Raw genomic sequence first — 25,516 nt, forward strand, 5'->3', positions numbered from 1 at the left:
GAGAGGTAGTGGGCTCTCCGACACTGGAGGCATTCAAGAGGCAGCTGGATAGCCATCTGTATAGCCATCTGTCGGGAATGCTTTGATTTGGATTCCTGCATTGTGCAGGGGGTTGGACTTGATGGCCTTATAGGCCCCTTCCAACTCTACTATTCTATGATTCTATGATAACTAGGGCATGTGTCCCTCAGGCAAAATATGATAGCTTTATATATTCTGATCATCCCTGGACAGGATGCATGTCACTTTCAAATACCATAAAGAGTAATATACAGATATAGCGTGTTAAAAAAAGTACTAATGGATTTAGCTTTAATTCAGGCAAAGCTAAGCAGGAAAAAACAACGAAGTTAGGCATTGTTCGTATGTGACAACTGAAAACAAAATTAGATTCTCTCTTACATTATAGTTGCCATAGCACTTTTCAAAATAGGAGCCTTGGAAGCTGCCTTATACTGAGTAAGACCATTGGTCCATCTAGATCAGTACTGTCTGCAATGGCAGTGGTTCTCCAGGATTTCAGGCAGAAGTCTTACCTGGAGATGCTGTGGACTGAACCTAGGACCTTCTACATCCAAAGCAGATGCACTACCACTGAGCTATGGCCCTTTTCCAATATAGTAAATGCTTTGCATTGATAATCCAGATGTTTGTTCCATCTACGTTCTTAAAATGTACAAATGAGTTTTTGTCACAAATATGAAACAAAATAAAATCACCATTGCTACTTTTTCATTTAATCATGAGAAAGCAGGTTAGTTCTCCCATTACCTGTGTTCACATCTGGACAATGCGCAAAAGACAATTCTAGCATTCTTTTATACATCTTCACCAATTTCTGTTATTCGTTCTGTCCATTAACAGAGACTACATCTCTTTCTAATCACAACCAACATATCAAGGTTGTCTTACAAATATATAATATATCGCCACACAATATTATATATTGTCTTTGTTTTTTGCCAAGTTCAGCTCTCTTTAACCTTTGATTATTTTTTTAACTGAGTAAGAAGAAAAAACAGACTTCAATCAGTAGCAGACAGCGTGATGCAGCAGCAGCGCACACCTAACCTCCAGTCAGTCATAGCACTGCTGCTTACCAGGAGGTAGAGGGGGAGGGACAAACTGAAGACCTATGCAAATTTTCAAGTCATATAAATGGCAAATGTGAATCATGTCCTGAATTTAATTCACACAATGCTTCAGAATGTACATTTTACAGAATGTAAAAATAAAAAAACTACATTTTTATCCAAAGTTCCTCCAAAGAGCTGAAAGGGCATAAATAGTACCTTCTATCCACTAGGTCACCCAATGGTCATTTCCCCATACAATGAAGAAAGAGCATTGCCTAAAATGTTACGGGTTGCAATAAGGAATACCACACACTGAGAAATTATTGACCGCTGTTGTTGCCCTTTTCAGTACTGCTTCTGTTGAATAGCATTTCTAAACTCTGCTAATTAATCAGGCTCATTATCAAGACAAGTTGCCTCTGTACATAAAGCTATAGTCATCTACTTCTGCATACCTGGAAAGAGTGACCATTTCATTATTGATCAGCAGTTGAAAATAGAGAAATGTATGCTTTAAGTTGGATTCCTGCATTGAGCGGGGGTTGGACTTGATGGCCTTCTAAGCCCTGCCCAATTCTACTATTCGATGTTTTTAAGACCCCTAATTATTCAAAGCCTCTTTTTGTTTTGTTTTTTCAAGTTCACTTTCACCTTTTCCAGTGACATGCTAAAAGAAAAAAAATCAGACTTCAATATAATTTTTAGAGTTAAGTCTTACTGACTGATTGATTGATTGATTGTATTTGTATACCGCCCCATACCCGAAGCTCTCTGGGTGGTTTACGATTTGGATAATCATTGTGAAAACAGTAAATAAAAATGTGGATACAATTACGTTTTAAGGGACAGTAACCCATATGAAGCAATCTGTAAAAGCCTTCTTTGTTGCTTATAAGATTGCCCAACTGTATTTTGATATTTTTTGCCATGCATAGGAGGAAGGTTGCTTTACTGTTTCATTAAATTGCATTGGTGAAGACTAGGGATTAAGGGGATTGTCCCAACATTGTCAGAGACCTTTTTTATGGCTACCAGAGGCCCAATATTTCAAAAGGATATATGATCATTCAAATAGCTTCCCCAATTCCAGCATTTTTCTGAAACAAAGACCATGCAGCTGTTACATGCCACTATGCAAAAAGAAATGGACTTTACAAGTCAGTTTCTCAGAAGAGTAGATATTAACTGCACTAACACAGCATCTTGTGCTAAGATTACTAGTTCAACATCCATGCCTATTTCCCATGGAACTTTCTTTAAGAAAGGCCACTATCCTTGATTAAGGGGGAGGGAAGAGACATGGTTTAGGACATGTGATCACTCTGATTGCTTTGTAGTGGTATGTTACTTGAAGTGCGTCATCAGAACTGGGTACTTCCAAAAATGCTCCAATATGTGCACATCTGTAGCTGCTACAAGTGTGAGAAAAGCAGTAATGCCATTGTTTCTCTTTGTATGTGACCTCAAGCTTGCAAAATGTGCATGCACACATGTTCATGCACAGATATCATTATCACTATTATTTGTTAATTTATGTGCAGCTTAATTGCCAAAGTGACTTCTAAGTGGTTTAGAGAATAAACCAATTACAGAAAATAAAAAAACATAATCAAAATACACATTAAAACAATTTCAACAGAACATTAAAATAAATATCCACAATTAAAATGTGCAATAAAACAAGACCATTAAAACAGCACAACAATTAAAAGAATTAAAATAGCAATTAAAACAATTAAAGCAGGAAGTTCCAATCAGGAGATCGGGGACATGCTTGTCTAAACAGGTGTCTTCACCTGCCGCTACCGATGGCGTCTTTCAGATTTCAGCAGGGGCAGCATTCCATAACACTAGTGCCCCCAGTGGGAAAAAAACTGCCTCTATGGCAAAAGGAACTGAATTCCACTTTTTAACCTTAATGCCCTTATCAGAGAACAATTTAAAACAAGGATTTATTTTCTGCTTCTGAAAGGGCAAGCTGAGAGATATTTTACATAAGGGATTTTTTTTCCTGAACTGTATGTTTATTTATTTCATGATTTATATGTGTGCCCAGTTGTGACTTCACACATGTATATACAGGAAAAGTACATATGCATTTCTCACAGCTCCTCTCAGTGCACAAGTATAGAAATTCAGAGATAAGCAAACCTGTATCTGTAGCAGTATGTTGGAAACTTGCATATAATCCTGAAAAAAACCCTGATCCAACTGGAACTAATAGAGCATCATCAGTCTACAGCACAGTTAATACATGACTGACTGAACCTCAGAATCGTGACTTATAAGGTTCCTAGATAGGTCAATTTTTATGTATGGTAGAATGTGCATATATTCTTCATACCATCAATTTCTACGATATTTCTACCCCCTTCTTGAGGAAGGAGAAAATGTCACATGTCTAGACATTTGAGCACATCTTTTCTATGGGCGATGATGGCTGCGAACTTGCAGGCTCACACCCCACTTCATCTATTGAGCTGCCAGATCAACCATGGTGTGAGCCAGTGCAGAGTCCCCACTGCTGCTTTTTGCCCACTGGAGTGGCGAGATACATGACCTTGCACATATGACCTTACAATTCATATGAGGGGAACCAAACCATAGTATACCAATTTTAAAGGTATAAATAATAAATTTTAAAGGTACTGTTTGGTGGGGGTAATGCAGCCTCTCTCACTGGACAGGCTTCCATTCCTGCTGCACTCAAACCACAAATAAGTACCCCCTTCATCGCTCCTTCTACCATTCCACCTAAACCAGCTCTTGCTTATTGGAACCCAGAGGTTCAATGAAAGCAAGCTAAATGTAGGGGTTTCATTCTGCAGTCAGTACAATCCTGGATGAAGGCAGCCACTCTTTCCTATTCTGCTTATGGGGTGACACATCTATATCAAACAGGCAGATCAGGCCTGCAGACAGAAAGAAGGGACTGCCTGGTCAATGTGTACCACCTTGAACTCTTATTTGACACAACCCATTTAAATCAAAAGTAACAGCTTCTACGGACATTAACCAGTGATGCAATGGCATTCACATGTATGCAAAAGCCACATAGAGAAAACTCTTTGGGGATGGGGCTGCTGCCTCCAATCTGCCTGTAAAAAGACACCACCGCTATACTTAAAATATGACAATGAAATGTTATGGACCTCTAGAGAATGCAAAATAGTTTGCAAAAGGTTATCCTATTCACATGCCAGGCTACACTAGCTCTAAATGTGAAACATCTTCTTTGTATGCAATTACCTTGTATTGCTTATTTGACAGGATGTGAAGCACCCTCGCATTTTTCTGTGAATTGTAGAATCTTTACAAGACAATGTCAATTATAATGGTCAAATAATCATTAGGCAGCAATATATTTGCTTTTCATGAGTGTACAAATGTTATTTGATATTTTTGCTCTCTAGGAAATCCCCATGGGAAAAACTGCAGTTCTTGCCTACACACAGACAGACACATAATCCGCTGGTCGGAGGGATGGAGCCAGAGGGCAGATCGGCTCCAGCGCTCCAAGGCCCACCACCAAGCCATGGAGAGGCAGCACCTGGACACGTGGAGAAGCCAGTTGGGGAGGCTGAGGTGGCGGAAGCAGAAGCCCCAGCTGGCATGGCTGAGCCGCCTCTCCCTCTGGAAGAGGGGGTGGTGTATTGCCCGGGGGAGATGCTGCCAGCTGGGCCTGAGGTGAGCCTATGCTGTGGAGCTGCCTCCGTGCCACGACATCCCTGGGCCCACTCTTGGTGAGCTGCCACCCACAGAGCAGGAGGCGATTCCCATTGCACCCCTGGAGCCCATGAGGGAGCTCCCCGACCGCGGAAAATGCCTGATCTACAACTGGCAGGAGGAGAGAGCCACCAACAACCTGGATCGTGTGCCAAGGCCCGAGGGTGGCACGGAAGGCTTCTTTTATCGGCACGGGCATCAGGGGCTGCTCACCCTTCAGTTTCTGGCTGGCCTGGTCAAGAGCACCACCATGCAGGATTCCTACCGGAGGCCAGGAGGACAGGGCTCCCCATGAGAGCCCCCTGTCCACCCTCAAAATCTGCTCCGGAGCAGATCTTAGGAACATGCCTCCGCCGCCGTGTTCTTTGTTGCTGCCTCCATTGCTGTTGTCGCAGCACCCTTTGCTGTCGTCGTGTCGCTGTGTCTTTGTTGCTGTTTGTCGTCGCTGTCGTCGTCGCTGCTGCTGCGCCCTTGTTTGCCGCTGTTGCTGGGCGCCGCTTTCTGCCTCGTGTGGCTTGGGTCGCCCTGCTGCTCGCCGGGGTTGTGGCTGGTCGTTGCTGGCTGTGGTTTCTTCTCTGCTGCCGTTGCGGCCGCGGCGTTTTTCACCACGGTTTGTGCTTCTCCATCGTGGGCGTGGCCGTGCCCTTCGTTGCTGCTGCTGTTGCTGCGCTTCGTCCCTGTCGTGGCTTGTGCTCCGCTGCCATCGCGGCTGGTGTTTTTTGGCCGCCTGCGCGCTTCCATCTCTGCCGCTGCGGTTTGAGCTTTGCCTTGGCGGCCCACACTTCTTCATCATCGTTATCATCTGGACTCTTTGAGGGTGGCGTTTTTTCGTGTGAAGAAGAGAGGTTTAGAGCTGGCGCCTGTGCGCACAGAGTGCGGGACTCTGTTTGCCGTGTTGGTTTGAATTGGATGAGTGGGTGCGTGTATGAGTGTATGTTGTGAGTGAGTGTGTATTTTTGTGTATATGAGTTTTTTGCACTTATCGTTTATTATGTGCCTTGGGAAGAGGTCTTTCCATCAAGTGGGGAGACTTGAGGGAGGCCCAATTGCCGTAGTGACGGGCAGAGGGAGGTATGGCGTTATGAGAAGAACGTGCCAGGTAAGGGGAACGCGGCCCAGACATGTAGTGGTTGTGCCTTGTTCCGGTCCTTCTCATACCCACAGGGTTGTTTGTTGTCCTCTCAGCCAACTCTCAGATCTCCAGTTGCTGCTCTTAAATGCCAGATCGGTACATAATAAAACCTCCCTCGTCCATGATTTGATTGTGGACGAGGCAGCCGATCTGGCATGTATAACCGAGACCTGGGTGGGCGAACAGGGAGGAGTTAGTCTCTCCCAGCTCTGCCCACCAGGGTACCTGGTCCAGCATCATGGTAGATCTGAGGGTCGGGGAGGTGGGGTTGCTGTGGTCTATAAGAGTTCCATCTCACTCACCAAGCACCATGTCAATGCAGTTACTGGTCTGGAGTGTTTGCACCTTGTGCTGGGCCAGAGGGACAGGCTGGGAATCCTTTTGGTGTACTGCCCACCTTGCTGCCCAACGGCTTCCCTAACTGAGCTGACGGAAGTGGTCTCAGAGGTATTGTTGAGATCCCCCAGACTATTAGTACTGGGGGATGTCAACATCCATGCCGAGACTACTTTGTCTGGGGCAGCTCAGGACTTCATGGCCGCCATGACAAGCATGGGGCTGTCCCAATATGTTAGTGGTCCAACACATATGTCGGGGCGTACTCTAGACCTTATCTTTGCTACTGGACATGGGGATAGTGATCTGGATGTGGGGAGTCTTACATCTCTCCCTTTGTCATGGACAGATCACTGCTTGTTGAAGTTTAGACTCTCAGTGGCCTTTCCCCTCTGCAAGGGTGGGGGACCTATTAAATTGGTCCGCCCCCGGAGACTGATGAATCCTGAAGGTTTTCAAAGGGCTCTGGGGGATTTTCCAGCTGAGAGGGCTGGCGCTCCTGTCGAAGCCCTGGCTAATCTGTGGAATGCAGAGATGACCCGGGCTGTTGACACGATCGCTCCTGCGCGCCCTCTCCTTTGTAGAGCTCATACAGCTCCTTGGTATACTCCAGAGCTGAGAGCGATGAAACAAGATAGGAGGCGGCTTGAGCGGAGATGGAGGCGAACTCCTGACGAATGCAACTATGCGCTGGTTTGTGCTTCTACTAAGCTGTATGTAGGAGCGGTGAGGGTGGCGAAAAGACAACATTTCGCTGCCACTATTAAGGCATCTCTCTCCCGCCCAGCGGAGCTCTTCAGAGTTGTCCGAGGATTACTCCATCCAGGCCTACAGGACATAGTAGATACATCGGTGGCCCGCTGAAATGAGATTGCTGAGCACTTCCAGCATAAGATCTTATGCATTTGCCGGGACTTAGACTCCCATTTTATAGCAGTTGATCCTAATGAGGTGTCTGGAGCACAGTCTTGTCATGTTTTATTGGATGAGTTTCAGTTGGTTCAGCTCGAGGACGTGGACAAGGTGCTTGGACAGGTACGTGCAACCACTTCGGTACTGGATCCTTGCCCCTCTTGGCTAATAAAAACTAGCAGGGATGGAACAGTTGGCTGGGCCAAGGAAGTGATAAATGCCTCTTTACGAGAGGGAGTGGTCCCCGGCTGTCTGAAAGAGGCGGCGGTGCGACCACTTCTGAAAAAACCTTCCTTGGACCCAGAAAACTTCAACAGCTACAGACCAGTGGCAAACGTTCCATTCCTGGGCAAGATCTTGGAACGAGTGGTTGCTAGCCAGCTCCAGGCGCTATTGGATGAAACCGATTATCTAGATCCATTTCAATCGGGTTTCAGGCCTGGTTTTGGCACTGAGACGGCCTTGGTCGCCCTGTTTGATGACCTATGTCGGGAGAGAGACAGAGGGAGTGTAACTCTGTTGATTCTCCTCGATCTCTCAGCGGCTTTTGATACCATTGACCATGGTATCCTTCTGGAGAGGCTCGCGGAGTTGGGAGTTGGAGGCACTGCTTGGCAGTGGTTCCGCTCCTACTTGGCGGGCCGTCTCCAGAAGGTAGTGCTTGGGGAACACTGCTCGACACCGTGGGTTCTCCAGTGTGGGGTCCCGCAGGGTTCGGTTTTGTCTCCCATGCTTTTTAACATCTACATGAAGCCGTTAGGCGCGGTCATCAGGAGTTTTGGAGTGCGCTGTCATCAGTACGCTGATGACACGCAACTCTACTTCTCCTTTTCATCTTCTTCAGGTGAGGCTGTTGATGTGCTGAACCGTTGCATGGCCGCAACAATGGACTGGATGAGAACTAACAAACTGAGGCTCAATCCTGACAAGACTGAGATGCTGTTGGTGGATGGTTTCTCTGATCGGATGGTGGATATATATCCTGTTCTGGATGGGGTTACACTCCCCCCTAAAGGAGCAGGTTCGTAGTTTGGGAGTCATTTTAGACTCTTCCCTCTCACTTGAGGCTCATGTAGCCTCGGTGGCACGGAATGCGTTTTACCAACTTCGGTTGGTAGCCCAACTACGTCCCTATTTGAGTAAGGAGGACCTCACATCAGTGGTACATGCTCTGGTAACCTCGCGTTTGGACTACTGCAACGCGCTCTACGTAGGGCTACCTTTGAAGACAGTTCGGAAGCTTCAGTTAGTGCAAAATGCGGCGGCCAGATTGCTAACAAGGACCAAGCGGTCCGAGCATATAACACCTGTTCTGGCTCGCCTGCACTGGCTTCCAATATGCTTCCGGGCCAGATTCAAAGTGTTGGTATTAACCTATAAAGCCTTATACGGCGTGGGACCATGATACCTGTTGGATCGCCTCTCCCGATATGAACCCGCCCGTACACTACGGTCTACTACGAAGGCCCTCCTCTGGGTTCCGACTCATAGGGAGGCCCGGAGGGTGGCGACAAGATCTAGGGCCTTCTCAGTGGTGGCCCCCGAACTGTGGAATAGTCTCCCTGAGGAGGTGCGCTTGGCGCCGACATTATTATCTTTCCGGCACCAAGTTAAAACCTTCCTCTTCTCTGAGGCATTTTAATTTAAGTTAATTTAATTTTAATTTTAAATGTGTTGTAATCTGATTTTAGATTTTGTACTTTTTATATGCTCTGTTGTATTACTGTGTAATTTTATTGTATTTTTTGTTGTTCACCGCCCAGAGAGCTATTGCTAGTCGGGCGGTATATAAGTTTAATAAATAATAATAATAATAATTATTATTATTATCAACAGTAATAATTTGGCTCAAGGAAGAATGCCTATCAATATTTCTCTTCATTCAAAAGGATATTACTACTGGCATGGCTCTTATCTCATTGAAATCTAATATGGGCTTCTTTGTAATATGTTAAATTACTGTACAGAGAGAGGGAGAGAAAGAAACTGACTCTGCCTTCTCTCTCATTGCAGTTTCTGCATTTGCTTTCTCATATTCTTCATTCTGCTATTACTTATGGGGAGCCAATGGCCAGGGTTGATGGGAGTTGTAGTTCAGCAACATCTGGAGGTCCTGCTTTGAACCATATCTTTCACATTTTCTTCCTTACTTGCTGTTCCTTACCCATGGAAGTCTCTTCTACCTCTTTTCTCCTTCCTTTTAAGAAGCTTCACATTCTTTTTTAAAAAAAAACTTACTTAATTCTGATGCAATTATTACTATTTGTGCAGCACAAGCAGTAACCCTACTGAGTTCACTGAGACTTATTTCTAGTAAGTGTGTAGAGGCCCTAATGTCAGTTAGAGTGAGAAAAAGGCCTTGAAGTGGCATATACTGGGGGGCAGCACTGGTAGCTCCTAAACTGTATCTCCTGAGCCACCCAGCATTGACCTCTACTGGCGGACAAAGATGTATATAAAACACAGCCTGGTGTGGGGCCCTAAATCAGTCTGCTCCCTTCAAGAGCAGTGAAGGATACCATCCTGTCACTTGTGTTGAAGTAAGATTCAACTGTCAGTCCAGTCAGTTTCTGTTGAACAGTAAGGAGGCGCCATCTTGTCCTTCGCCTCAGGCAGCAAAATATCATGAGCTGGCCCTGTGTACAGGGCAACAGATTTATTCTCTTTTATTTAGATAGTCCAGCAATTGACAAGCAGTTCTCGTCCCTTCCTGTTCCCATTATCTTCCTGTGTCTGTCTCATTTCAAAAATGTGTACGCATGCAAGCAGGGATAACAAAACCTGCTAAGTTTTTCAAATAGCATTTAATAATACAAATATTAAGAAAAAGCCAATGTAGAGGGTTTCTTTAGGCCTGAATGGCTGTGCAGCTTACAAAACCTCAAAGAAAAATTGAATCCTGCCACCTCTCTTGAGATCATTTTTCTCCTTCCTTCGTGTATGATTTAATCAGAAAGAAAGAAAGAAAGAAAGAAAGAAAGAAAGAAAGAAAGAAAGAAAGAAAGAAAGAAAGAAAGAAAGAAAGAAAGAAAGAAAGAAAGAAAGAAAGAAAGAAAGAAAGAAAGAAAGATGCAGCAATTTCTCCAGAAAGGCTACTTGCATAGAGGACAGAGTATTTAGAAATACACAGCAATTTCTCCAGAAAAGCACTTGCATAGAGGACAGAATATTATCACAAAGTGCTTGGGAATACAAATCAAATCCATTTAGAAAAACTACACTGGCAATCATTCTAATAGAACCCCCACGATGCTGTTGCTCTCTTCTTGCTAATGTAGAACAACATGAAGCACAACATGACCAAGAACAAGCCACTGATGTTTTTGGTCTGTTACTGTGCATTTCAGGGGACAATTTTAATGCATGTTTCACATAGTCTACATCATTTATATATCCTCGAGATATCTGACCTCCTGCTACTATTTGCTGAAGTGGAAGCAATGACAACATATCACTTCTTTTTGTGAGAGTGTGTGTTTGTGTGTGATTTTCACTTCTGCTAACTGAGGTAAGATAAATGCATGCATTTGTTGCAGATTCTGGCAACACATAGGGCAGTTGTCACAAGCTGCCAGCTCAAATTGGTGGGGTGAAGACGACATGTCCTCCAGGGAATGCAAAGCTTAATATTCTCAATTCCACAGTGTGACCTTTCCATTAATAGGGGTGCGAATTCATAAGTCACATAGCCGTTAATCAGAATCAAGACTGATGTCCTCTTTTTTTGTGTGTGCTCCTGACATATACATAAGTATGTGTCTCATTTCAGCTGAGTTAAAGGAAAAAAGGGAAAGGCCCTTTGATTCCAGATTAGAAAATCTTTCAGCACATCATGATTCATAGCTGGCTTCTGTGATCACAGAAAACATCTGGACAAGGGTTTCATGAAAACAAAATGAATGGCCACATCTGCAACTAAAGTGACGCAATACTGAGGTCTTGCCTGTTTGTGTCATATTTGTACTCCTCTTTAACTAAGATGATTTGGAAGACAAAAAGTATATTTCACTGAAATTGGTTTGAGGTGAGATAAATAAATGAGGGTAAGCCATCTCAGATTTCAGTATTGAGAAATGTACAGTATGTCACTAATGGGCTGCTACCAAATTAAAATATGTTTTAGTTTGTCATCAAGATTTTAAGGCTGTAATTATAACCCTAGGGAGCTAGGATTCAGGAGACCTCTTTGTCTTCTGGTGTCTGCCAGTGGAGGGTGGGCATGAAGCCTTCACTGCAGCTATGGAAAGCAGAGATTTACAGGAATGGAGCTGGTGCAGCTATGGATCTGCTGGATCTTAAGCCAGGGGCCAAAATTGTGTTAGCCTGGATTTGACATAGCAAAAAAATATATATCTAAAAACCACCCTTATCTTCTGCCCTGACTGAAACAACTAGCAGGACTTCAGATGCAGAAATGGCTCTGTTGCGCTGTTCTCCCCTGCTGCTCCCCAGCTAGAGTTAGGATTGCTCTGTTCATGAGTTTATAGGGTTGTTGTTTTGGGGGCATATTAAATAGTTTATTAAATTGAAATATCTTAAGTATTAAACAGAAAGCTCTTTAATAGTTTTCCTGCCAGCAATTTGTGTGTGTCTGTGTCTGTGTGTATATAATCTAGTAACAGAATCAATATCAAACCAAACAAGTTCAGATCCTATCAAGATAATCAATCAGACGATCTTGACAATGTATTGACTTCACATGAACTGAATATTATCCTCTTCGGTTACCTTCTTTCTTATTGCTAGAAATAAACCCATAGTGATTTTATCCCAAAATGCAGAACATCTGCTTGGAAGAAAACTTCACCTTTAACTTTATTATTCTTCAAGTTTGGCAGAGGAAGAGGGAGTCAGTGCATTAGTGAAGCCAACATCATGTTTCCTTTGGTCTCAGCCCCATTGATTAAAATTTGCACCTAGATTAATCTGTAACTGAAACTTCGGTTAAATAGTGTACTCCTCTTTAGCTATCACCTAAAGAGGAGGAATCCACTCTTCCAGTCTACTGACCAGAAAGACATTCAACATCTCAAATAAGAATGCATGCCAGCGTTTATAACAGAAGATCAAAAGAAAATACACCCAGAGATAGGTTTCTTTTGCCAAAGGGAATGCACAGTACCTCTTGATTTCTTCTGGTAATCTTCTACTCTCTTTGGCAGGTTTTTCTACATTTGTAGTTGGGTCAGGAATCAAGGATCTTAGGTCAGAAACAGATGTGATGGTGCTATCAGTCTCTTGGCAACCAGGCTGGGAAATGCTGCAAAATAATTAGTTGTTATTATAAAAACAGTAACATCTGTCAAACATAGTAAGTCCATATGTGTTTTCATCTGTATGGTGTATTACCACAGAGAGGACAGATTAACGCTGATTCCCATGGTTGACACCCAGTGAAATGTCTAAGCCTGGCAGAGCAGATGGTGACCCAACCAGAAACTTGGAATGTATTTCTATCCCACTTAAAAATAAATATATATCAAAGCAGAATACAATATAAAACAAAACTAGTGACACATACATACCACTAAACTTTCATAATTAGAAACAGTAAGTAAAAAATGTATACCCCACTTTTCTTTATAAACTCAAAGCAGCTTACAACAATACACACTATACAGCAGTTCAAGTTATGATAAAAACAATCCAAATTTCTAAAATTAATCCCATACACAAATGTAGAATAAAACAATTCAGTATAAAACCAAGGAGGCAGAACTTTAAATCCACACTAAAATATCATCAACTAGTAATTGTGGTTTTAACAACAATCGTTATATATTTTATTATGTTGTATGTTTGAGATTATAAGTCACCTTGAGTTTCTTTGAAAATTAGATGGAGTATAATTTTTTAAAAATAAATAGGTCTTAGCAGCTCACCAGAAGCTTAAATGAGAGGCCCAACTGAACCTTTCTAGGGAGTCAGTTCCACAGTTCAGAATAAAATAATTTAGAATAGCTAATCAAATAGCAGGATCAAACACTTAGAAGCCTGTTGGAATATAAGAGGTTTCCAAAACTTGCTTAAAGGTGAGAAAGTGGAGACCATGTTAGATCTCACAAGGAAGAGAATTCAATAGCTGTGACATCACCGAGAAGCCCCTGTTCTTGGTGTCTGCCAACCAAATATCCTCTTAAGTAAACCTCTTAACATGTTGGGCAAGTTCATATGGGTGAAGGCAGTTCTTCAGATACTGTGTTCCCCAGCTGTTTAAAGTTTTAAAGAGTAATACTAGCACTTTAAATTGAGCCCAGAAATGAATATAATCATCACAGATAGTGTAAGATTGTTGTAAAATATTTCAGTTGCTGTGCTTCCACCAAAATCTTGTGGCAGCTTTTTGTACCAATTTGAAGTTTGATATCTTTTTAAAAAACAGCATATTTTAACATGTTCCAATGTAGTGAGCACTGCAGTAGTCCAATCTGGATATAACTAATGCATGGTGATTGCGGTCAGATCCAATTATCGCCAGCTAAGATAAACTGGATGCTGAACCAGATAAACCTTGTAATAGGCACTCCTATAGCACCAGATCAAGGTATAGTTCAAACTGTGTACTTGATTCTTCACAGGAAGTGCAATACTATCGAGGGAAGGTTGCACACTTCAACTCAGACCATCAGAACTCCCAGCCAACAGCATAGCCACCTTTTCTGGATTCACTCTCATCCAGACAAGAACTGTTTCCAAACATCAGTTCAAGGTTTCCTCTGACCCCTGCCCCAAGATCATCAGCTCCGGAAAAGAAATCAAAATATCATCTGCTTTCTAATGACATCTCATCATCCTGGATGACCTCTCCCACAAAGGTTTCATATAGAAGTTAAAAAACATGGGAGGCAAGATAAACTGGTGAGGCATCCCATAAGTCAAAGGCCACATGGTAAAAATAGTTATGCCAACTTCTGGGATTGACCCTTCAGGAAGGACTAGACCTTTCAGGGAGGACCAGAACTGGCCCCGTCCTAGTAAGGTGACTCAAAAGGATAAGATGGTCAGTGGCTTTAAAAGCTGCTTCAAGGTCCAAGATAAACCAACAGGATTGCACTTCTGCTGTCCATCACCTGGTACAGGTCATGCACCAGAGCAACCAAGGCATTTTCAGTCTAAAAATCCAGTCAGCTCCCAGACTGGAAACTAGATAATCAGTTTCATCCAGAAACACTTGACTTAAGGTGGCACTACTGGTTCTAATGCTTTGCCCAGAAAGGCAAATTTTAACTGGGTGACGGTTGTTTAAATCACCAGGATCCAAAGTAGTTTTTAGAGTAGTAGTCACCACTGCCTGTTTTATAGCAGTGGGAACTACAGACTCTTTGAAGGAGGCACTTAGTACTTCTGACACCTACTGAACTTTAGCTAGACAGGAAGTGCAAAGATAGAAAGCACAAGTAGCAGGTCTCAATCATACAAACAGTTTATCAACATCCTCAGGCTGAACAAACTGAAAGGTATCCACCCATAAAATCTGACCACATGGCACAGACTCTGGTAACTATGGTGCCCAATTCAAAACAATGTGAGCAATTCATCTGCAGTACATAGTGCAAATTGTTCACTGACTTTCCAGTAAAAGGCCCTCAACATTCAGAAAAGCTCCGCTGGCCAACCCTGCATCTGCACAATACAGCCAGAAAACCCCTTTTTCACGGCTATCACCATTACGGAGTAGGCCCTAATACAGGCTGATATCCATCCTTCCCCAACTCAGTGCACTCCAGATGTTTTGCTCTAGAATAGTCATTGGGCCCAGCCTGCATGGCCAATGGTTAGAGATGATGGAAGCTGTATTCCAAAACATCTGGCGCACACCCAGTTGGCGAAGGCTGGTGTAGCCCATGTTCAGTTGTATTTGTCACACATCTTTCACTACCTGCTGCTATTGCTGTTGACCCACATATTTCATTGTCCTCCCCAATCTGATATACCAAGGGGTTGAACTGGGTCCAAAGTTTAGGTGAGGATGTCTGCTAGTGATCATATCTATTGCCTAGGCCATATTCTCATTCCAGAGAGTAACCAGAGCACTGGCAGAACTGCCAGACCTATCTGTGGGAAACTCCCTGAAAAACATCAGGAATCCATCAGGATCCATAAGACTATCTCTCCATCCTTGCAAAGGTCAGGGGTAACCAGCAGGCCATAAACAGTAGAAGCCCACTTTACACCCCAAACATCGAGAAAACTAGAATCTGGATGAACACTCTTTATGGAATACAGACTATATTAAGAAGATGCTAAAATCTGAAGAATTTTAAATTATGGCAGTTCTTCTGACAATGTTCCAGGTAACTGTGGGATTGTAATATGCTAAGGTTCCCTGTACCTTATGCCAACATAGGAACCAAAGGTTTTCAGATTCTAATGCAATACTTTTGTCTGCTACCAATGTTGTATACCCTGTAAAACGAGACTTTATGGATATATTTTGATGTTTCAATTTGCATGTTTCAAAAGAGTGAAAATACCTTTAATTGTAGGTCACTGAACAGGTGAATGCAGGTGGTGAAAATTAGGTGTGTGCATTTTTTTGTTATAAGAGTGCCTTCTATTGATCAGAGAGCAAACAGCACTCTGTTAATAATTTGCAGTTTGGTCACTGCAGCAGTTACAGAAGGCTGAGCGACAGCAAAACGAGAAACAGGAATCGTATGAATCCACCATCAAAAGAGTAAACAGAACGTTCCTCTTTCACTTAGCTTAAGAGCAAACACCCTGAATGGAAATCTGTTGTGAAAAATATGGGCAAATTCCAGAGGGGCAACAACAGCAGAAGCAGAAAAAGAATATTGTGGCAGCTTAAAGGCTACGTGTGGAGTTTCCCTGATAGAATGAGCCAGTCTAGGCAAACTTTGCTTGCTTGATATTACAAATCACTCAGGAATTTGAAGTGGGGGGGGCATGGGAAGAAGCTTATTTAATTCTTTGCAGGACTCATACTGTCAGCACCATGATTTATGTTCCAGAATGGACATACAAAGTTTATAATCTACATACTCCTGTTAAAAATTCAAAACAGTGCACCAATACATATGGCAATATAAACCACTCAGTGAATAAAAGCCCAGCTTGTTTTGCTCTCTGATAGGCACTTTCCATCTCAAGACCACATGTGCCACTCATATACTCTATACAACACCAACAGCTGATTGACAGGGACATACTTAGCACATTGCCTCAGTATATGAACATTCTGGTTTGCATTATTGCTCCAGTTTTGCATGCAGCATCATTTTATCCTTCCCTGTTACAATAAGAACTCTTCCTCTCTCTACACAGCTTCTCCCTCTAGGATGCACACCTTAATGTAGTGAGGGGGTTTGAGAGTGTCAAAGAAGCTGACAGCAATGCCGTCAGGAGTCTAGACCAAGAGGCTAGACTCCTAGCAAGGGCACCGAAGGCAGAATGGTCAAAGCTGAGACACCAGACTAAGATGCATCCACACTCAGAGGAAGGCAATGGTAAACCACCTCTGAATACCTTTTACCAAGAAAACCCTATGAACAGAGTATCCAAAATGCAACATGAGATAGTGCTGGAAGATGAGACCCCCGGGTCAGAAGGCACTCACCGAGCTACTGGGGAAGAACAAAGGACAAGTACGAGTAGCGCTGTGACTAATGATGCAGCTGGGTCAAAGCCAAAAGGAAGCCCAGAGGCTGATGCACAAAGATGCGAAAGGAGAGTCTGGAGTTGCACGACACACACAATAGGAACATGGAATGTGAGAAGCATGAACTAGGGAAAGTTAGAAATTGTCAAGCAAGAAACAGAACGCATCAACATGACAATACTTGGGGTGAGTGAATTAATATGGACGGGAATGGGACATTTTCAATCAGGCAACTACAAAATATTTTATGCAGGAAATGAGAGATTAAGAAGAAACGGGGTTGCTCTAATAGTGAGAAGTGATGTAGCAAAAGCAATTAGGAGCTATAACGCAAGGTCTGAGCAAGTTATATCAATGAGATTTAACAGGAAACCTATTAACATAACCATCATCCAAGTCTACATTCTAACGGCAAATGCAGAAGAGGAGGAACTGGAGAGATTTTATGCAGAAGAACAGGAAGAAATTGATCACACACCAAAACAAGATGTCCTGATAATCATGGGGGACTGGAATGCAAAAGTAGGGAACAGAGAAGAACTACGAATTGTGGAGAAATGGGGCTTAGGAGATAAAAATAAATCAGGAGAAAGACTGAATTCTGTGAAGCCAATAATTTGTTTCTTGCAAACACATTTTTTGAGCAACGGAAAAGACGACTGTACATGTGGACGTCATCAAATGGTTTGTATAGGAATCAAATTGGTAGCAGAAAATGGAGAAGTTCCATACTTTCTGCAAAAACAAGACCAGAGCAGACTGCAGTGCAGATCATAAACAGGTAATATCAAAAATCCGTGTAAAGCTAAAGAAAAACAACAAAGCAATCATAATGCCAAACTACAATTTAAATAACGTCCAGAAGAACATAAAGATCAAATAAGGTACAGAATTGAGGCTTTAAACTTAGTTGACAGAGAAGCAGAAGAACTATGGAGTGAAGTCAGAGACATTATCAGGGAAGAATGCAAAAAGACAATTGTTGTTGTTGTTATGTGCCTTCAAGTCGATTATGACTTATGGCAACCCTATGACCTCCAACAGCATCTGTCATGAACCACCCTGTTCAGATCTTGTAAGTTCAGGTCTGTGGCTTCCTTTATGGAATCAATCCATCTCTTGTTTGGCCGATGTTGAGCCTCGGCTCTCCCTGAAGGAGCAGGGAGGAGAGAGGCATGAGTTTCAGGCGCCTCAGCTGCCAGAAGACACGGAAGACCAAGGAGTTGTTGAGTCTGCTCGGGGCCTTGGGGGGAGCAGTGAACTTGAACTCCAGCCAATTCCCACAGGTGGCGTGAGCTTCGTCGAGGAGAGTGCGTCGCCCCCAGTCGTTCCCGAGGGCCCGTCAGGGGACGCCCCAGATTGTACCAGCTCCTCCCTTGCCAAGCAGTTCCCAGGATGCTTCCAGCGTGACGCGACCTCCTGACCTTGAGCCTGCAGCCCAAGAGCAGGTGTCTTCCGACGAGCCGTTGGAAACACGCCCCCCCTCGCCTCGCACCTGCCGCTGTGAGAAACGGACAGGGCAGAGACAGGACTTACGAAGGAGTCATAGATTACGATAGAAAACGTTCCCTACATAAGCTGGCCTCTCAAAGAGGGACTCACTGAGTCAACTTCCTTCACGCGCCGCAGAGCATATCTAGAGTGTAGTTAGGGGTTTCTAGTGAGTAAGGCAGGTTTCTATACGAAGCGCAATGTCCTAGATGTATCCATTACTCTAATAAAGCAAGATTTAATTGCACCCGCGTCTCCATCTCGTGGTTCCAGCTCTGGACGGGACAGCCTTCCTCTTTTTCTACTCCCTGCTGTTTTTCCCAGCATTATTGTCTTTTCTAGTGAATCATGTCTTCTTATGTTGCGTCCAAAGTATGATCACCTCAGTTTCATCATTTTAGCTTCTAGTGACAGTTCTGGTTTAATTTGTTCTAACACCCAATTATTTGTCTTTTTCGCAGTCCATGGTATGTGCAAAGCTCTCCTCCAGCATCACATTTCAAATGAGTTGATTTTCCTCTTATCCGCCTTATTCACTGTTCAACTTTCACATCCATACATAGAGATTGGGAATACCATGGTCTGAATGATACTGACTTTAGTGTTCAATGATACATCATTGCATCTGAGGACCTTTTCTAGTTCTCTCATAGCTGCCCTCCCCAGTCCTAGTCTTCTTCTGATTTCTTGACTATTGTCTCCATTTTGCTTAATGACTGTGCTGAGGTACTGATAATCCTTGACAAATTCAATGTCCTCATTGTCAACTTTAAAGTTACATAAATCTTCTGTTGTCATTACTTTAGTCTTTTTGACGTTCAGCTGTAGTCCTGCTTTTGTGCTTTCCTCTTTAACTTTTATCAGCATTCGTTTCAAATCATTACTGGTTTCTGCTAAGAGTATGGTATCGTCTGCATATCTAAAAGTATTGATGTTTCTCCCTCCAATTTTCACATCTCCTTCATCTTGATCCAATCCCGCTTTCCGTATGATATGTTCTGCGTACAGATTAAACAAATAGGTGATAAAATACACCCCTGTCTCACACCCTTTCTGATGGGGAACCAATCGGTTTCTCCATATTCTGTCCTTACAGTAGCCTCTTGTGCAGAGTATAGGTTGCGCATCAGGACAATCAGATGCTGTGGCACCCCCATTTCTTTTAAAGCATTCCACAGTTTTTCAGGATCTACAGTCAAAGGCTTTGCTGTAGTCTATAAAGCACAGGGTGATTTTCTTCTGAAATTCCTTGCTCCGTTCCATTATCCAACGTATGATTGCGATATGATCTCTGGTGCCTCTTCCGTTTCTAAATCCAGCTTGGACATCTGGCATTTCTCGCTTTACTTGCATGGGATATTAAGGCAATAGTTTGATAATTACTGCATTCTCTGGGATGCCCTTTCTTTGAAATTGGGATGTATATTGAACGCTTCCAGTCTGTGGGCCATTGTTTAGTTTTCCATATTTCATATTTCTTGACAAATTTTTGTCAAAATTTAGACATTCAGTCTCAGTAGCTTGTAGCAACTCTATCGGTATGCCATCTGTTCCTGGTGATTTGTTTCTTCCAAGTACTTTAAGAGCAGCTTTCACTTCACATTCTAAAATTTCTGGTTCTTCATCATATCGTTCCACTGTGAATGAATCTGTCATCCTGGCATCTCTTTTATAGAGTTCTTCAGTATATTGCTTCCATCTTCCTTTTATTTCAGTCAATGTGTTCCCCTGTTCATTATTCAACATCCCTACTCATGGTTTAAATTTCCCTTTCATTTCTCTAATCTTTTGGAATAGGGCTCTTGTTCTTCCCATTTTGTTGTCCTTTTCTATTTCTAAACAATAACTATTGTAATAGTTTTCTTTGTCCCTACGTACTAGTCGTTGTATAGTTGCATTTAGGGTTCTGACCGTGTTTCTATCTCCTTTTGCTTTTGCTTTCCTTCTCTCTTTAACCATTTCAAGAGTTTTTACAGTCAAATAATATGATCAGAAAAATCAGAAAAATATGGACTGGAAGCCTTCAATATACATCCCAATTCCCAAGGGCATCCCAGAGAATGCAGTAATTATCAAACTATTGCCTTAATATCCCATGCAAGTAAAGTAATGCTCAAGTTTCTACAACAAAGACTCTTGCCATATATGGAGCGAGAAATGCCAGATTTCCAAGCTTTAGAAAGCAAAGAGGCACCAGAGATCATATCGCAAACATACCCTGGATAATGGAATGGACAAAGGAATTTCAGAAGAAAATCACCCTGTGCTTGATAGATTACAGCAAAGCCTTTGATTGTGTATATCATGAAAAACTATGGAATGCTTTAAAAGAAATGGGGGTGCCACAGCATCCAATTGTCCTGATGCGCAACCTATACTCTGGACAAGAGGCTACTTCAAGGACAGAATATGGAGAAACTGATTGGTTCCCCATCGGAAAGGGTGTCGGACAAGGGTATATTTTATCAATCTATTTGTTTAATCTAGATACAGATCATACGGAAAGCGGAACTGGATCAAGATGAAGGAGGTGTGAAAATTGGAGGGAGAAATATCAATAATTTAAGATATGCAGACGATACCATACTTCAAGCAGAAACCAGTAATTGTCCTGTTCAGAGCGGGATTCACGAGGCTGAGATGAGGGTGCAATCAATTCTTGTTTTATTAAAGTAATCGATACATCACAGGCAGCGCGCCTCATAGGAAACCCTATGCTAACTCACTACAATTTCCTAACTATACTCTAGACATGCTCTGCAACATGTGGAAGGAGTTGATTCAGGGCCCAATTCTGAATGCGGCAGACTTAAATAGGGAAGGTCTTCGAGCGTAACCTCTCACTCCTGCGCACACACACCCTCTGCCCTGTCCGCTTCTCCAGATGTCGTGTGCGCAGTGAAGGGAGGTGAACATCCAAAGCCTCATCGGACAGAACAGGTTCCTTATCGGCAGGTTGGAGAGCAGTGGGCGGGAAAGCGTTGGGCGTCTCTAGGACCCTGCTTGTTGAAGGAGGAGTTACTGCTTCTCAGGAGCATCCCTTAACGGTCCCGGGGGGGTGCTTGGAGTCTGAGGGCTGTCTCCTCGGAGGGCAGGGCTATCTGTGGGAACTGAAGGGGCAGCAAGCTCACTCTCCTCCTCAAGGTCGGGACTAGCCTCAACAACAACTGGAATGTCCATGCTTTCTAACTGTTGTGGCACCTGAAACTCATGCCTTCCCCCTCCCCGCTCAACAATAATGATTTGAAACAAATGCTGATAAAAGTTAAAGAGGAAAGCACAAAAGCAGGATTACAGCTGAACGTCAAGAAGACAAAAGTAATGACAACTGAAGATTTATGTAACTTTAAATTTTACAATGAGGACATTGAACTTGTCAAGGATTATCAATACCTTGGCACAGTCATTAACCAAAATGGAGACAACAGTCAAGAAATCAGAAGAAGACTAGGACTGGGGAGGGCAGCTGTAAGAGAACTAGAAAAGGTCCTCAAATGCAAAGATGTATCACTGAACACTAGTCAGGATCATTCAGACCATGGTATTCCCAACCTCTATGTATGGATGTGAAAGTTGGACAGTGAAAAAAGCGGATAAGAGAAAAATCATTTGAAATGTGAGGTTGGAGGAGAGCTGGATAATTAGAACAAATTAAACCAGAACTATCACTAGAAGCTAAAATGACGAAACTGAGGTTATTGTACTTTGGACACCTAATGAGAAGACAGGATTCACTAGAAAAGACAGTAATGCTGGGAAAAAGACAATAATGCTGGGAGTAGAAAAAGAAGAAGTCCAAACAAGGGATGGATTGATTCCATAAAGGAAGCCACAGACCTTAACTTACATGATCTGAACAGAGTGGTATTGGAGATTGCTGATTCATGGGGTCGCCATAAGTTGTAATCGACTTGAAGGCACACAACAACTAACAACAACTACATAGCTTTCTTCTATTTCCCCTCCCAAGATGAACACATGCTGCATATCCAGTGGTGGGATAAATACCATCGTTGCTTCCTTTATCAAAGATTTTATTAGCATTCATGTTCAGTGATTGCTCCCAGACTGCCTTCAATTTGGCTATTCCAAATGGACAGACATACCCATAAGTGGTGATAAGTAAAAGTTGCATTCAACTAAATTCTACTCAGAGCAGACCCAATGAAATGAATGAACCTCAGTTATTCATGTCTGTTAATTTCAATGGCTTAGCAGGACTAGCGCTGAATAGCACCCTAATAATCTGTGCCTATGAGCAATGAGAGGAAAAACATTTTCAACGTGCTTTGGAAAATTTTCTATTTCATAAAGTCATTAGTAACAATGAATGGATGCCATATGTGAATACAGTATTGGCAAGCTTGGCAGTGTTGGTGTTTTTAACTTTGTTAAATATAAGTACAATAAGCATGTTAAATGAGATAGGTCTCTAGGAAATCAGAAATTTTTTTTCAATTCCAACTGAAAAGTTTCCAATGCAAATTACCATAAGAACATAAGGAGAGCCTGCTGGACCGGCCAATGGTCCACCTAGTCCAGCATTCTGTTCATATAGTGGTCAACAGAAGCATATGGGAAACCTGCAAGCAAGACCTGAGTGCAAGAGACTCTCCCCTCATGCGGTTTCCAGCAACTGGTATTCAAAAGCATACTGCCATAAACCATGGGGGCAGAGCATACCTATTGTGGCTAGTAGCTATTGATAGCCTTATCCTCCATGAATTTGTCCAATCCTCTTTTAAAGCCATCCAAGTTGGTGGCCATCACTGCCTCTTGTGGGAGTGGATTCCATAGTTTAACTATGCGCTGTGTGAAGAAGTACTTTCTTTAGTCTGTCCTGAATCTTCCAACATTCAGCTTAACTCGATGTCCATGGGTTCTAGTGTTATGCAAGAGGGAGAAAAACCTCTCTAACCACTTTCTCCATGCTCTGCATAATCTTATACACTTCTATCATGTCACCTTTTTCTCATCTTTTCTCTAAACTAAAAAGCCCCAAATGTTGCAACCTTTCCTCAGAGGGGAATTGCTCCATCCTCTGGAATATTATAGCTGCCTTTTTTCTGAACCTTTTCCAACTCTACAATATTCTTTTTGAGGTGAGGTGACCAGAATTGTATGCATTATTCCAAATGCAGCTGCACGAGAGGTTTGTATAAGGGCACTATGATATTGGCATTTTTATTTTCAGTTCCTTTCCTACTCACCCCTACCATGGAATTTGCCTTTTTCACAGCTGCGGCACACTGGGTCAACATTTTTATCAAGCTATTCACTATGACCCCATGGTCTCATTCCTGGGCAGTCACCACAGTTCAGACCCCATGACTGTATACAGGCATACCCCGCTTTAACATACGCAATGGGACCGGAGTGTGTATGTAAAGTGATAATGTACTTAAAGTGAAGCAATTGTCTATGCATGTACTGCACTGCAATCGCCACTAGATGGCAGCAGCATCATGCCATTAAGTGTCCATAATTGCGAAGTGTGCGTATGTTAAGCGGGGTATGGTGGCATATGATGCATGTACGTCATAGCGAGGCGACGTTAAGTGAAGCGACATTAAGAGGGGTATGCCTGTAGGTGAAATTCAGATTTTTGCCCCAACATGCATCACTTCACATTTGTTTACATTGAATTGCATTTGCCATTTTACCACTCCTTCACACAGTTTTGAGAGGTCCTTTGGACCTCTCTGCAATCCTTTTTTGTTTTAATGACCCTGAACAATTTAGTATCATCAGCAAACCTGGGCACCTCACTGCTCACACCGAACTCTAGATCGTTTATGATCAACTTAAAAAGCACAGGGACTCCACTTTCTACATCCCTCCATTGGGAGAACAGTCCATTTGTCTCTACTATCTGCTTTCTGTTTCCTAACAATTTCCTGAACCACAAAAGGACCTCTCCTCTTATTCCATGACCAAAGCTTTTTTAAAGTCCAGGTATATTTTAAAGTCCAAGTATGTCAATTGGTTCACCTCTATCTATATGCTTGTTGACAGTCTCAAAGAACTCTGATAGATTAGTGAGAAGCCTTGCAGAAGCCATTCTGATTCTGATTCTGCAAGGCTTGTTCTTCTACATGCTTAGGGTTTTTATTTTATCTTTAACAATAATTCTACAGGTAGGCTATGCTTTCTCCCTCTCAACCATGAGAGTCAGTAACTTGCTTCTTTAAAAAATGAAAGTTAAGAGAGTCTCTATAGGTCGAAATTACATTGTAGAGAACAGAAGCTTCTGCCCATCTATGTGAAATATGCAGAAGGACACAATACATATAAAGCTCTTTTATCCATTCTGCTGTCTGTTATAACAAAGGAGAGAAAGCAAAAGAGGCAGGAGTAAGAGAGATGCCAACTATGACTAACAAGGCTACTATTCAATACCACAGATGAATGGATAAAAGGTTTCTCTAAAATATCTTTTCCCATTATACATGGTTAAAGTCAAAGTGTCTACAGAGTGGTCAAAGTAGCCTTTCCCTTAGATGCCTTTTACATTCTGGACCTTTAGGCTGTGCTGCAGGCATGGATTGTCTAAAAGAGATTTCAAAGATAATAAATAAACTTAGTTTTTGTACAAATCTTTTAAAGGGTTACAAACTGATATGTCATGGAGTGTATCATTCATCACCAGTGATATCACAGAGATTATCCAATCAGGTGCCTGTGACACTCAAAACAAACCTTCATAGCACCAACAACTTTAATATATTTTGACACAGTGAAATAATTCCGAATGAAAGCCAAACTATGGTCTACCATAACTTCCAAACTGACAAACCATAGTTCTCAAATGGCCTAATCAGCATCTGAAACCACAATTTGAAGCTGGTTTGCAAATCACAGTTTGAAAAAAGTGTGGCCTAACATTATATCCTAACCAATAGGTAGGGTTATCAGGTCTCTAGTTTTTACCCGGACACTGCAGATTTTTGGGGTCCGCTCTGGTTGAGTCACCTCAAGCTCTGGACTTTCAGCTTTCATTTTTTTTAAAAAATGAAGTTTCTAGGTGGTCTGGTTCTAGAGATATACACCAAAATGCCAGCAGCCCCCTGCAACTTCTGTTAAATTAACTCATAGCTGGCTGCTGTAACCCCGCCCTTTCAGCTTTGCAGCTAATAAGTGAAATCAGGGTTGTGATTGACAAGAGATTTGTTGACCTCCAGGCAATAGCTAGAACCCATTGCAAGGCCAGACAACTATGTGTTT

At 42.5% G+C, this 25,516-nt stretch overlaps 1 protein-coding gene across 10 annotated transcripts in view; it reads right to left on the reverse strand.

The window, feature by feature from the left end:
- Nucleotides 1–25,516, reverse strand: part of TACC2 (transforming acidic coiled-coil containing protein 2) — a 262,416-nt gene that overhangs the window by 132,705 nt on the left and 104,195 nt on the right. For all 10 annotated transcript variants that reach the window (XM_061635785.1, XM_061635784.1, XM_061635786.1 and 7 more), the window contains one exon: nucleotides 12,305–12,442. In XM_061635785.1, coding sequence (XP_061491769.1) covers nucleotides 12,305–12,442 — 138 coding nt within the window. The remainder of the gene's footprint in view (nucleotides 1–12,304; nucleotides 12,443–25,516) is intronic.

Source organism: Rhineura floridana, chromosome 7 (assembly GCF_030035675.1).
Source record: "Rhineura floridana isolate rRhiFlo1 chromosome 7, rRhiFlo1.hap2, whole genome shotgun sequence".
In the NCBI taxonomy this organism is placed as follows: domain Eukaryota; kingdom Metazoa; phylum Chordata; class Lepidosauria; order Squamata; family Rhineuridae; genus Rhineura; species Rhineura floridana.